General features: G+C 40.8%; 1 protein-coding gene across 1 annotated transcript in view; it reads right to left on the reverse strand.

The window, feature by feature from the left end:
- LOC116944898 (integrin alpha-8-like) overlaps positions 1-13,794 on the reverse strand; it is a 124,636-nt gene that overhangs the window by 39,927 nt on the left and 70,915 nt on the right. The window contains exons 16-17 of the mRNA XM_032958791.2: positions 9,756-9,811; positions 3,920-4,074 (exon numbers count right to left, since the gene is read on the reverse strand). Coding sequence (XP_032814682.2) covers positions 3,920-4,074; positions 9,756-9,811 — 211 coding nt within the window. The remainder of the gene's footprint in view (positions 1-3,919; positions 4,075-9,755; positions 9,812-13,794) is intronic.

The raw sequence follows: 13,794 nt of genomic DNA on the forward strand, positions 1-13,794 counted from the left end.
TTCTGTGTTAAAGTGCTGCACAAAGTCGCACGACTTAACTGGAGGACAACTCCTCTAAATGCACCGTTGTTGGGGGGATATCTTTATCAGAATTATAATCTTTATTTAGACTGGATGAATCCCATGAGCTATGAAGCTCTATTTCACAGATGCCCAAGTCGGATCCTATTATCAGTGGATGCTTTGTTCCACCGATCCACGTGAAAGAAGCCTGATACACATTGATAAACGGGATCCGTTTTCTGTTAGACTCCCCTTACCTATTGAAATCGTGTGGATGAATAAAAGAAAATGCGTATTTCCCATCAGTAAATGCCAGAAAAATGGGCCAAGACTCGTGGATAAAATTATGAATTTGCCGAGACTACTCTCATCTGCAAAAAGAATTGTGCAGATAATAAGCTGGAATGCTGCATTGCTATAGCACTGTCTTGTTGATAAAGTGTTGCTTAACATACTACTTTGAGGAGCCCAAACTTTAGCTGTGATCTCCTCAACCGGAGGATTTAAAGACAGTCTGCATTAAAGCATTGCTCACTGTTTAGTGTGAAAGTACAGGACTCCCATGATGAAGGTGGCCCAATGCCCTCCCGGGATGCATTTGGCTGAAAGATTGAGCAGTATTAGTCAAAGAGTAAAACTAAACATTTTACGTAAATAGTATATACAAACAACATGGGTATTAAAATAGGCTGGTTTTCCACAACAGATGAGCCTTCTTTTCTTGTTGATGGACAGCCTTAAAAAAAAAAACCCCACTCTCAAACTAAATTAAAGACAATTAAATCCCTAGCTGCATCAAAAATAACACTGGAGCCACAGACAAGACAGCTGAGAGGGTTGCCACAGCGGGTATATTTACGCACGTGCAACTCAAGCCCACATAGGGCCCCATTTCGCACTCAGAGCAACGCCCTCTCCTACAGCGGGGAAGGGCAAAATTAAGCCATGCCATTTGGAATCCCAGCAGATTATCTGCAAGCGTGCGTGGAAACGGTGCCAACACGTGCTGGCAAGAGAGCTAAGGGGTCCCGGGTGCGTGGATGTTTGAATGACTTTGTCGGTTCCTCGACTTTAGCGCAGAGCACCGTGAAGGCGCCTGGCCCCTGCCAAAAAAAACAGTGACACCATGCGAAGCGCACGACTTGCTGCAAGAAGCACGCCACGCTTTGCTTCAACTTCACATCAGATCTTCCTCCGCTGGGAGTCCGTCTGTACAAACTGGAGCTGTGGCTTATTTCGGAAAAACCTATGACCAGTGCAATTCCACCGACGGTTTTAAACACCAATTGATTCTTAAAGTCGGTTTTGTCGTACCGCTAAAAGAACACACTCTGCGTGTCCTTTACACATTTTTGCTGGAGCGGTCCGATGAGCTCTGCAGCTCTTTTTCACAGATGTCCAGTAGTGATGTATGTTTTACAGATATGTACACATACAATCTGCTCATGCATACATGGGCAGTGGCAACATGGCCGAGTGGTGGCAAGTTTGCTGCTTGTTGCATAAAACCTAACAGGACCCCCTCCTGAAAAAAAGTGTTTGCATCGCTGTTTGTAAACGCATCCCTTCGTTTTTGTTAAAACGTTGGTTTCCCTCTTACACTCTGACCACGCAAGGTGGATCTGTACTCTTTGGTTCTATTCGGTAAAGTCACGTAGGTAAAAAAAACAAAAATCACGACGTTTCAGCCACAACACAAGCGGCCTTCATCAGGTGAAGGGACCAGACTGTCTCGAGGACAGCCCTGGAGTGAAACACAGCCACGCTCAGATCGCTACCTTTAAGCTGTGTGCGAGGAAACAAGGTGTCTTGACAAAGGAATTAGCATAAAAATTAGCATTTGATTGGCCGACTTAGCATGATGAACGGTGTAGAGGTGGTGTACATGCGGGTGAACATGCCAGTTGGCGAAGGGGGGAGGGGGAGTTTACCTATTGATGGTGTGAAAAGGGAATTTTTAAGAGCTGCGAAAGTTTGGGGTACCACTACTTGAAAAATATACTGTACCATTGAAAATTAGTTTAATGTTTGGTTCGATTTAGATCTGACGAGGATGTAGACCGTTAGTGCAAGCATTCGCTTCATTAAAGTATGCAATTCACTGCTGGGAAGACAAAGAGGGCATCGGGCAAAATGTTCTACTTCCTTGACTGAATGTTGAAATAATGTCCTTGAATACGAGTTACAGATGCCACCACAACACCCTGGTGATCGCGTTGCATCTTTTTATTTATTACAATATATCTAAATATATATTAAATTACAGGAATGATAAGTCAAAAATATTACTTTTCACTCCGTTATAATTTCTACTTTGCCAATTGCAGAAGCTGTGGTACACGAGCAGTGGAGTGTACTGCTGCACCCTCTGCTACCAACACATAACCCCCCATTTCCCAACTGCACACCTCAAATGAGTAAATCATTAAAAAAAATTCAAAGTCATTCTCATTTCATTCCCACTTTCTGGGACCTGGAAAAAAACATATCTTTATATTAGTTGTAAAGGTTGACTCTGACAATATTGAAAAATTGCCTTCATCATTGCATTCCAGGATAATGTATATTTACTTATAATGACTGTGGTCACACAAGATTTCAAATGGAGTGAACATATCTTTGGAAACGTAAATGATCTCAAAAACAGTGACAGAACTGCTTAATAAGTTGACACTTATAACAGGGCCTCAGCCAAACCATAATGTCCCTCTACATTTAAAAACATGCGTTTAGAATATTTAGCCCGATGGGTCATTTGTGGCCAGGTAGCTTCTGAAAAGAGCGATATAGCAAAGTCAGCCTTACCTGGTAAAATAAAAAAAATGCTTAGTTTTAGTTGAAAATGTGAGGCAATGCAAAACCAGACCTCCTTTATCAGGGAAATATGGAGTCATGCGTTAAAATGTATTGTTAAAACATGACTCCACATTCCAATTTACTTGACCTCTAGCTGCTTATTGCAAAGTTTATTTACACGTGCTTTGCTTCTGAAGAGACCCGCATTTAGGCACAGGCAAAGCAGCCAGTAAGGAGGCAGCAGAACGTGGCATTTATTTAGCCGAGGGCACCGAGGGAATTACCCTTTCCTCTGAATGTTCTCAAAATACTCTGTCAGAAATAACCATGGTACCTAATAAAGGCTACATTTTTAAAATAAAAAAAACAATTGACTAATTGCAATACATCTTCATATTTTGTGGTTAGAATGCACACAGTGGATCATGACTTCTCTCGCAGAAGCCCATTTTGCTCACCGTTCCATGCGCACAGATGGAAAGAAATTATCACATGTTCTCCTGGTCAAACTTTCGTAGGAAACTATTAATATTGCCATGAAAAATAACGGTGCCTTTTCATTAACGACTAGCCTAAAATATGACTTGTGGCCCACCGAATTACAGTGGAGAGACTCGCTGGACAACTTGACCCAATATCCATCTTTGCCATTCTTATCATTCCATTGCAAGCTGATGAAATAGAAAAAAACCTCTCTCAAGCAGAGCTTCCAAATCTCCAGTCTTTATAAACTATGGCAACCCAGCATTAAATTTTCACCAATTCCATTGGATAAATGGTATATAAGTGGACAACGTTTTAATCTACATGTGAACAGAGAACAAAGCTTCATGCAAAAAGCGGGTCTAATGTGGGGATAGTGAGGACCATGGCTGGTACTAACAAAAGGGGGTGCTCAGGTGGACCCTGCACTACCAAATGTCCCTGTGGCCCCACCAAGTTCACTCTCCTTAGATGTGAATCACTATCACGATTGCCCCCTATACAACAGCTCTACTGGAACCCCCCCCCCCCCCCCATCCAAGAAGAATTGGAACCGGGCCCTGGTAAGGACCTTCAAAAGCACAAACGCCCCTCCAGTTGCGGTACAGAATCTGGTGGGAAATGGTGGCATACCCACCCTGAGATACGCTGTGAGGGTTGAGCACTGCTCCTGAAGTCCCCGGCCCATCTGCAGACGCGTCCTGAAGCGCGGCGACTTGGAGTCCCGGAAGAGCACTCGACGGATGGCGCCTTTCTCCTTCAACTTGTCCAGCAGCACCTCCACCTCCATGCCTGCGACCACAGACAGAGGTGTGGACACAGATCATTAGACACGGCACGACCGGCGGATGGACGGATGCGTAGCCCGATGGGTCAACCGAACCTGGATTCAATTGACAAATTCACGTGGTTTCGGGCAAGAAATCCAAAAATGAACTTGTCTTCTGTGAAGTAGATACTCTGGTAAGAAACCAGTCTCTATTGGAAAACTACTCTGGACTTTCCGCAAAGTGGCACACATTTTATTGGAGAAAGATGGTGGAATGCGTGGATTTTCAACTTGGGGTTTGAACTCATTCATCTCCCAATTGACAGTGGACTGACCGGCCACAACAGCACCCAGTCTTATATATTGTATGTATATAGAGAACTTCTTTCACACCACACGTAGTTAACCATGCTAAATCGGAGGAAGCAGATATTAATGTTTTTGCATTATTATAATGAGGCTTTATTAATCAAACAAATAATCTTTCTTCACAGGGTTCTGCATTGGAATATTTATATATGTAAGGAAGTAATACAACCATTACCAAAAATATCACTAATGTTTACGGCATATTCTTTTTATAGTAAGACATTGGATTCTGAGTCGAGTACAAATTCCTAATTTTAACATTTCAGGAGTGTTTACAATGTAGACAATCGGTGTACAGTGTATTCTCGTTCATTATTTGTTTTGGTAAAATGGCAACTTTATTAAAAGGGGATTCCCGTAACCTTAAAATGTCTCATCAATTGCCATTATGATCAAACATGGTATAAACACATATATTGATGTTAGTTTAAATCTATTAGTGTTTAACCTGATTGAAATCAGGATATGAAATGATGTCGCTTAAAAATAATCATGAAATCACACATTATCATTCATCTTCCCTCAATCCATGTTACATGAAAGAACAGTTAATGTATTGGTATATAACCATGTGAAAATACTTTTGAGCATGCACAGACTTGCAGAAAAAAGGCATTCACAGTGCAACCCCCCCCCAAAAAAATCTTGATTTCTTAAAATACAAATATTGAATGTTTATCATGCAATTACATTAACACATGCAAGTTATATCTTCTGCTTTACTCCTCCCCCCCCCCCAAAAAAAATAAAAGACTATATTAACCACTGTGTATTTTAAGGGGAAATATACCCCTTTTACTTAATGGGCTTCAGGCGAAGTGCTGCAAAAGCAACAACTGTTAAGGCTGCCCGTGGCCACGCCGAGTCACCACCAGCACTGCCAAACGCTTACAATGAAATACCACACGGGAGCTGATTCAAAGAAATCAAATGCAGGAATGGGACAGGTTCCGACGCCACTTGTCACGGATACGGCTCACGACCATCAATCGCATAATGGTCACAGAGATCATGACACTGTACACTAACTGCTCTACACACACGTGCTCCTTTCCTGAATCTATTGCATGCACACCAGTGTTATTTTTGGCCAGAGGAAAAGTGACGTTTCATCTTACTAATGGCAGAACGGCAGCAATGAAGCCAGGCATAGGGCCGAAAATCAGTGCCTTCATCATCATTACCACCACTGGATGCGTTTCTTTATTTAACACGCTTCCAATTAGTCTCCAGGGAATGGGTTATTCAAGGCCAATTTGATACGCAATTCGGGAAATTTAGCCAACATTACACCTAGTTAGTATTTAAAACGCCACAGCGAATTAGAATGTTAAAAGTTTCCATCAACTTCATATATATGTCATTAAATGACTTAAAAAGAGCATGAATTGATAGCCTGTCAGATTTTTTTTGCCAAAGACAGTGGTCAATATCTACTAAATATATCCATTAAGAAGTGTGCAGTGCAGAGCTAATTTTAATGGAGTTATAGCACTGTTGGTATCGGTAAATATTCTAGTGATGTATTGTTTCAGTACATGAAAACTAAAGTCTTGTCAACATCCGTTGTCATGTCAACACGCCACACTACTTACATCCCTACTTTGGACCGAGCTGACCAAGAATGGGAACTCGTGTTCATTGCAATAACATGTCCCACGCATGTCCATGGTCAATGTATAACCAGCATTGCTGGAAGCATTCGCACTGCAGTAATTCAACATTACTGCTAAATGTTCGGTTTGATGAATATTGACACACACTGCCCCTTCAATGTGTACCCCATTCTTCTTAAGCAAATCGCACTGGTATCATAATCCCTCACAGTTCCACAATAATTGTGGTGTCATGGCATGTTGATCAAATCGTTGGTGGGCTTAGACGGCTTTGATGAGGAGGAGTAGGTGGTGGTTGAGGGAGATGGAATGGTGTGCAGATAAAAAGTATAGTGCAACAAAGCATACTTTTGCCGACTGTGTGACATAAATCACTCTGACAAGCAGTGGTAGGTATTCAAAATGTCCGCTATTGGCTGCTAAGGTTGCCGAATGCAATGGTTAAGTGTATTAAATAACACACAGAACTGTTTCTTAACGTCGGTAATTTTCTCATTCCTTGGAAAAAGCCAATTACATTCCCGGCTAATATATGTAAATAAACGGGCACATTCGCCGTTAGCGCACAGAAGATAAAAGAGCTAGACCACATGCCGCAAAAGCCAGACGTAAAAAACAGAAAAAAAGATCAATGTTCTCGTCTAAGATTCGTGTTTTTTTTCTCAACGACATGCATCATCTACAGAGGCAACTTTCAGAGCCTCGGAGGAACTAGAGAGAACCGCACAATTTGCTTCACCAAAAGTCACATTCAATGGCTCTTGCACACAACCACAGCGAGTTACAAGGTTTAGTGTTAGTTTTATTCTTGTACAATTCAAAAATATGAAACAAAGGCTTGTTCTGAATGCTGCATCAGCTAATATGAGTATATGTATATCAATCAAATATTCCCAATTTATTCCATCTGTGCCATTGGCGTCACGGGACGAAGAAACCATTCGGGAAAATATTGCATAACAGTGCACCCCATGTGTTTGAGCGGTCCGCAAAAGAGATTTGTTACAGCACTTGTCTAAAAAAAAAAATCCTTCAAGTGGGCTTTTCATCCTTCATAGAGTTGGGACAGTACTTTCTCATAAACTCTGCCAATTGACTGTCACATGATCAAACAAAAAAAATATTCCCAGAGCTAGAATTGGTTTCAAAATATCATGCAAAAACACATTTTATTGTTTCAGTTTTTTTGTGCCTTAATTGGTGACCAATCTGTGTCCAGCAACTAGCTACACTTGGGAACCTGCTTTAAATGAGGTGGTGGCTGCCTGTATTCGAACACAGGATTTCATCAGTGCCAGCTCAACGTTCTGAAGCTCCGAGTCACTCGGCCAATTTGGCAAATATACGTTTTAAGATTCACAGCGGACATATTCATCTTATTTCTCAACACAGTAAATCCTAATAATAGGGTTTTTCCCTTTTTTCTGGCAACAAAACTGAAACCTTTTTACAAGGATTCATGTCTGCATTAACCACAATACCTGCAGTCAAAATGCAAACAAAAAACATATTATGAAAATATATGTGGCATTGTCCTTGAAACTGATTGGTCCACACCAAGGGATGGCTTTCTTTTGAGCCTCGACCCATTTGGTGCTCGACCAGATGTACCCTCGCGGCCTCATCTATTTGGGATCTTCGGGGAAAACTAAATCACGTTATAGTGTCACTTATCGGTCAGTGTTTTTACAAAACCAAAAAAACACTAAATCTGCATTGATGAAGCGACTGTCAAAGATCTGTTACAACGTTTAAACATCTTTGACATGTGCACAGCTTTGTTTCCGAGTTTTGACTAAGATAATAGCAACAAACACCCATAAACGGTTACAATTACTCCATGCCAACCACCTGTCGCTCGTGCTTGCATCTGGATTTATCCAAACTACGCCACTTTTAAAACCAAAATCAAATCTCTGAGCCTTAGTCTAACAACTGCTTTAATTCAGTGAGATGTCTTCTCAGCCTGAATACTTAATTTTGTTTATATTTATTGGCATACACCACCATCAATTTTTCAACCCTCAATTTTTCAAAGTCTACAGAAAAGTCCAAATACTGCTATTTCTAGAAGAGATCACTTTCAGTAATAATTTCAGGTAAGCAAATTTTTCTATATCTTGTTTGTCATCGAATGTGAGAACTGGACTCTTTAAAACAACACCATAACCTTGAATTTTGGACGATTATTTGTCCATGATAGTATACTGTACTTACAAACACATCAAGACTAGTCATCCATAATATAGGTTTTTGGGTTAGATCGCGTAAATATATAAATGTGTCGTTAAAACCCACCACCACCCGACACAGCCAACTAGTAAGGGTTGTCACGTAAACAGAACATGCCAATTACACGTTAATAACATTTGTCCAGCAAACAGAGATCTCCCTTCTGGGATTTGTACGTGGGGTCAAGAGGCTAAAGGTCAATTGCCCAGCACACAAACAGCAGCTCTGGTTTAGTTGTGAAGCAGATAGGTCAAAGGTAATAAGCCAGACAAAGTCTACAACATGATAACAATTTGGTAGAAGGCAGAGCGTGCTTGAACTAAAGCATATACATTTAGATTACGTGGCTACTATAAATGTCCACGTGATAAGCCACTTCGTTGAACTATCATGTGTGGCCAGGTCGCTTCTGAAAAATAAGACAATAGTTCAGAGGGCTTTACCTTAGGAAAATAAAAAAAATAGTTAGTTTTATTTATTGAGAGATTGTCTTACCTTTCCATTACACTCCTATCGTGTTTTTGTATTGTTTGTGGTTGTAACTTTATGACCTGCCCCTACTGGACATTTGTGAAAAAATAGCTTTAATAGCTCATCGGATTCCTCCAGTATAAATAAAGATTCTGATTGTATTAAAAGCATGTCTACAACAATACATAGCACATCAGTGTCTGCAGAATGCTGGTTTGTCGGATGCCGTGATGGCTGGCTATTTCGAGGCTCCAACGATGTTTAACTGAAGAGGGGGGGGGGGGGGTAAGGCCTGTTGACCTGAGGTTGTATAAAGAAGTGGGTTGTGGTGTTCATGTCAGTAATGTTAAGGGAAGGAGGTTTGTTAGGAAGAGGACTGTTTTGCACAGTGGCTGGAGTGCTTATAAAAGGGCACATGTCAACTGAACAAATGAATGTATTGTAATTGTCTAGTTTTATGGGCATTTTGGCAGCTTTACCAGCTATATAATGTGGTCAGAATCTCAGTTCCAGCATGACATCAGTGTGGCTGCAGGCATTCAGTGCATGCAAACCGTGATTAATGCTCAGCAGAGACCTCAAGGTGTTTCATTTTCTGTGCAGCTTTCCTCGAAGCCGTCCCAGCCATTTCCCCATGTAGTACATACACATGGCTACACTTTATGTAAACCGTGTCGGAGCAAAGTTCTAAAGAATGTCTGAGTTTTGTTTCAATGCCTTGACACCAAAGTAAGCCAGATATATTTAATCAGAAGACTAAATCAGTCCATTCATTTACAGCTGCGGAACATCTGCAATTAATGTTCTCTTAAGAACAGTACTCAGCAAAGGAGACTTTTCTTTTCTTAAGGAAAAGAAAAAGTATAAATGGACATTCAATAATTATTGGTCTGCAAATAAAGTTGGACACCAAAATAAACACATTAAATAGATCTTCAATTGCAATGTCAACAAAGTCGTCACGTGAATTATTTATGTTTGCGTTTATCTTAGAGCACGTAAATACCTCCACTTACCTACAGTAACAGGTATTCTCTTTCCAGAAACCTTCAGGCAAAATTCCACTGAAAAGCTGAGAGAGGACAGCACAGATCACACAGGTTACAGTGTCTCCAGCCCCAATGCAACACATTGTGGCATTGACTGCACTTGCTTTTATAGGATTTCATGTGAAAAAGCCCAAATCCTCAACATAGTTGCTTCTGATGTTTTATAACAATAATAATTAAGGACTGTGCATAGTTGTGCGAGCACTTACCTATATTATTCCTACTCTCCAAATGTGTCAAATTGACATCGATTAAAATGTCTGATGAACAGATTAATTGTGACGGGAGCCTAAACGTTAAAAGCGGCACAAGAAGTTTGGAATGTTTTGCGTGTAAAATGAAAGCCAGAGCACAGTCCGACTAAATACAGTGACATCGGAAGAATGGCATCTTCAGGAGAAACAAATAAGCAAACTTGAAATAAGTAATTACAATACTTGAACAGTGCATGGTGACTGCTATAAATGTTTACCTAACATTTGCAGCTTAAAATATGATGGCCGCAAAAGTCCCTTCCCCTAAAGCATGCACTACAGACACCACCACTCTTCTCTTTTCATCCAACTGTCTGTTGATAAAAACTGTCACGTTTCAGCCAAATAAAGCCAGTGCCAACGTGACTCCACTCCACATTACTAAAGGAGCAATGGGTGGGTGCCAATTCCCACTAATTGGTCCTGGGCCAGTGATGGAAGTTGCTCCACGCGCCTATGGGAGGGACCAGCAACTGCAAAGGACCTTCACTGTGGGACTACACAAAGCAACACACACAGCATAATAATTAATTCGGTCATTATACAATCTAACAGTGAGTTTTGTTTGCTCACAAAGGTGCTTTGACTCATACATGGTTGATGTGATCAAGTTTCAGGAGGTTTCCATGAAGAATACGCTGCTGAGTAGAGGCACTGGACCCGTTGTCTCGGGAATGTAAGGAATGTGAAAGGAAATTGCTAACAGGTGAGGGCACTCTCGGTGCTGGGATGTTCATTTAATTGGTACCAAGTGGCCACACAGAACCTTTCATCCACATGTCATGAATAAAAATACAATGCCCCAGGTATCATTTTTTTCTAGATTTTAAAGCCTGTAAGTTGTCAAGATTGAGATCAAATCTAGATTGATTGAGATCGTATCATTTTTCCTTAAAAGGAGAACCATTTTAATAAATGTTTGGACTGTTTGCATGCTGGTTAGTTTGGTCACTTGCTACTGAACCTTCCAATCCCACACGTGGATGAATCCCACACGTGGATGATTCCCACACGTGGATGATTCCCACACGTGGATGATTCCCACACGTGGATGAATCCCACACGTGGATGACTCCCACACGTGGATGACTCCCACACGTGGATGACTCCCACACGTGGATGACTCCCACACGTGGATGATTCCCACACGTGGATGAATCCCACACGTGGATGAATCCCACACGTGGATGAATCCCACACGTGGATGAATCCCACACGTGGATGACTCCCACACGTGGATGACTCCCACACGTGGATGAATCCCACACGTGGATGATTCCCACACGTGGATGATTCCCACACGTGGATGATTCCCACACGTGGATGATTCCCACACGTGGATGATTCCCACACGTGGATGATTCCCACACGTGGATGATTCCCACTAAGTTTTTCTCAAAGGATTGATTACACTGAGCCACCAAATTTGCAGCACACCGAATAAAGGTACAGTATAAACTCCATATTTCTAAAATAAAATGTATATATTTACAAGTTTAAACAAAGGACAACGAACAGAGAGTGCACTCTCAAACTAAAATATATTCTCAAAAACTACAGCATTTCTTTGAACATAGTAAATGTTGTATGTACATCGTGTATTATACGCCCATGTTTATTATTATGATTTATAAGCATGGCAAGCGCAGCAGTAGCAGCAGCTACAAATACACGACTAAAACAGTCAAACACTATTAACACATGAAATTTACATCATCCATTAGTCAGCAGCAATTCCACTGACGCTCTCATTGTTCTCTTTAAGAACATTTAGAAGTAATTACAACATCCAGGCCCAGCCAAGGGAGCAGGGCAGCACAAGCTGCGGATGCCCACACAAAACACAAGCCAGAATGGGGAGAGCATTAAAAATTCCTACCTCGCCACAGCCAGTGCCAACACACAACACTCTTACATTGATTTATGCCAGCATTTGCATGGCATTTTTTCTGTTCCTGCAAACTCCGGCATGTGACCCACATAGGGCAAAAGGCGGTTTTGGTCATTTGTCAAATTAATTGGATTGGCCTACTTAGCGATGAAATTGCAATACAGAGCCTTTGTATGGGGATTTTTTTTTCATTTGGCGCTTTTCGTGTGCTAGAGACATTCAGAAGCTTAGATCAATAAATAAACTATACCTAATGTAATTAAAGAATCAAAAGGAGTAGTGCGTGGTGGTTGTCTATAATGTTGGCAACGCTCAGCCACTGGTGGAAGTTTCACGTTCTTAAAGTGAGAATTAGATTTCCCAAAGACAATGACAACGTCTCACAAATGAGTAGATGATAATGCTCAATTTACAGACCCCAGGAGGAATAGCAAAGTGGATCGAGCTCTCACTGGGATTTTTTACTCACACCCTTCTGTGATGGACGGTCAAAAGCATTCAGGCACAGTGCCACTCAACTATAATATTGCATCATGCAGTATGGATTATGTTAATCATAATAATAACAACAACAATCTAATTTGTGTGGTTATTTAGACCCTTGTCATATGTATATATGAATAAATATGCTCATAGAACTCAAGGTAAATCACAGGTGTTTAATTATATATTTGTCATGCTGGAACCGGCTTAAGACAATGCTAAAACGCTCCATTAATGTCTAAATTGTCCCTTTGGGTCACTGATATTGCAGCAGTAATATGAAGGTAATAAACCATACTTATCAGCAGACAGTAGAGGGGTATACATGTGCACCTGGACTTGCTGAAGTCTAGTTGTGAAAAGTGGCAATAACAAAGCCGGCAGCAACAGTGATGACGAGTGCACTCATCAGATACCCGAACGGGGCTTGTATTTCAGTTTTACTTTTGAAGCATGCCCCTGTTAAATAAATGAATACGTTTTACCATGAGGCCTTTATCAGCAAATATAAACTGAAACTTGTCAGGTATGACATGCAATACTGGACGATTTATTTATTTACTGCGGTTTCTATTATGCCCTCTCACTCGCGCTTAAAGTCTAGATCCTGTGGCAGATTTTGAAGCGTCAGTTTCTCTGTGCAATCCACCAAGTTGGAACCGTATCAACAAAGGGGTGCGATTCACACCCACCCACTCACCTCACTACCCACCCTCTCCCCAGCAGTAAGTCCATGAATTGACAATTTGTAGTTTTTTTTTTTAATATCATAGAATTTGTATTGTTTGTTTTGCTGTTGTTTGCAATTTGTGTTAAGGTTTTTGCTTCCTCCCGTGAGCCTACATTTAACACGAGCGTATCAAGTTCAAGCATTGCAAAACATTCTCACATGCGCACTTTGACGCATGTTCCACATTTATAAGAATCGGCTGTGATTTATGATTCAATGCAGCATTTATTGACGAATAACAAGTGGTTTTGACGTAATTTAGTTCAAGTATAAAGAAATGTCATTGCCATCACAAAATAATTTCATTATCACTGAAACGTTATAATCTATTCAGAGAAAACAGTGTAGTATCCAGAGTTATTTTGCAGTTAACAGAGAAATTATACCTTTGAAATACCTTCTTGAAAACAATCCACTAGGAGCCAAACAAATGTAAACTATTCTTCAAATGTTGCAAATGCTCTGAAGTGTAGCGAACCTTTAATCACTTAATGGGGGGGATTTGTATATCTAAATATCTACAAATTAATTATAGGAATTAAAAGCAAATGATGAATTTCAGCATAAGCATCACAGAAACCTTTGAAGTCTCGAACCAGAAACCGTATCAGCCAGTGGAAATGGAATTGGGTGAAAAGGTGAACTTCA

The sequence above is a fragment of the Petromyzon marinus genome, chromosome 2 (assembly GCF_048934315.1).
Source record: "Petromyzon marinus isolate PM22_M1 ecotype Great Lakes invasive population chromosome 2, UKy_Petmar_22M1.pri1.0, whole genome shotgun sequence".
NCBI lineage: Eukaryota > Metazoa > Chordata > Hyperoartia > Petromyzontiformes > Petromyzontidae > Petromyzon > Petromyzon marinus.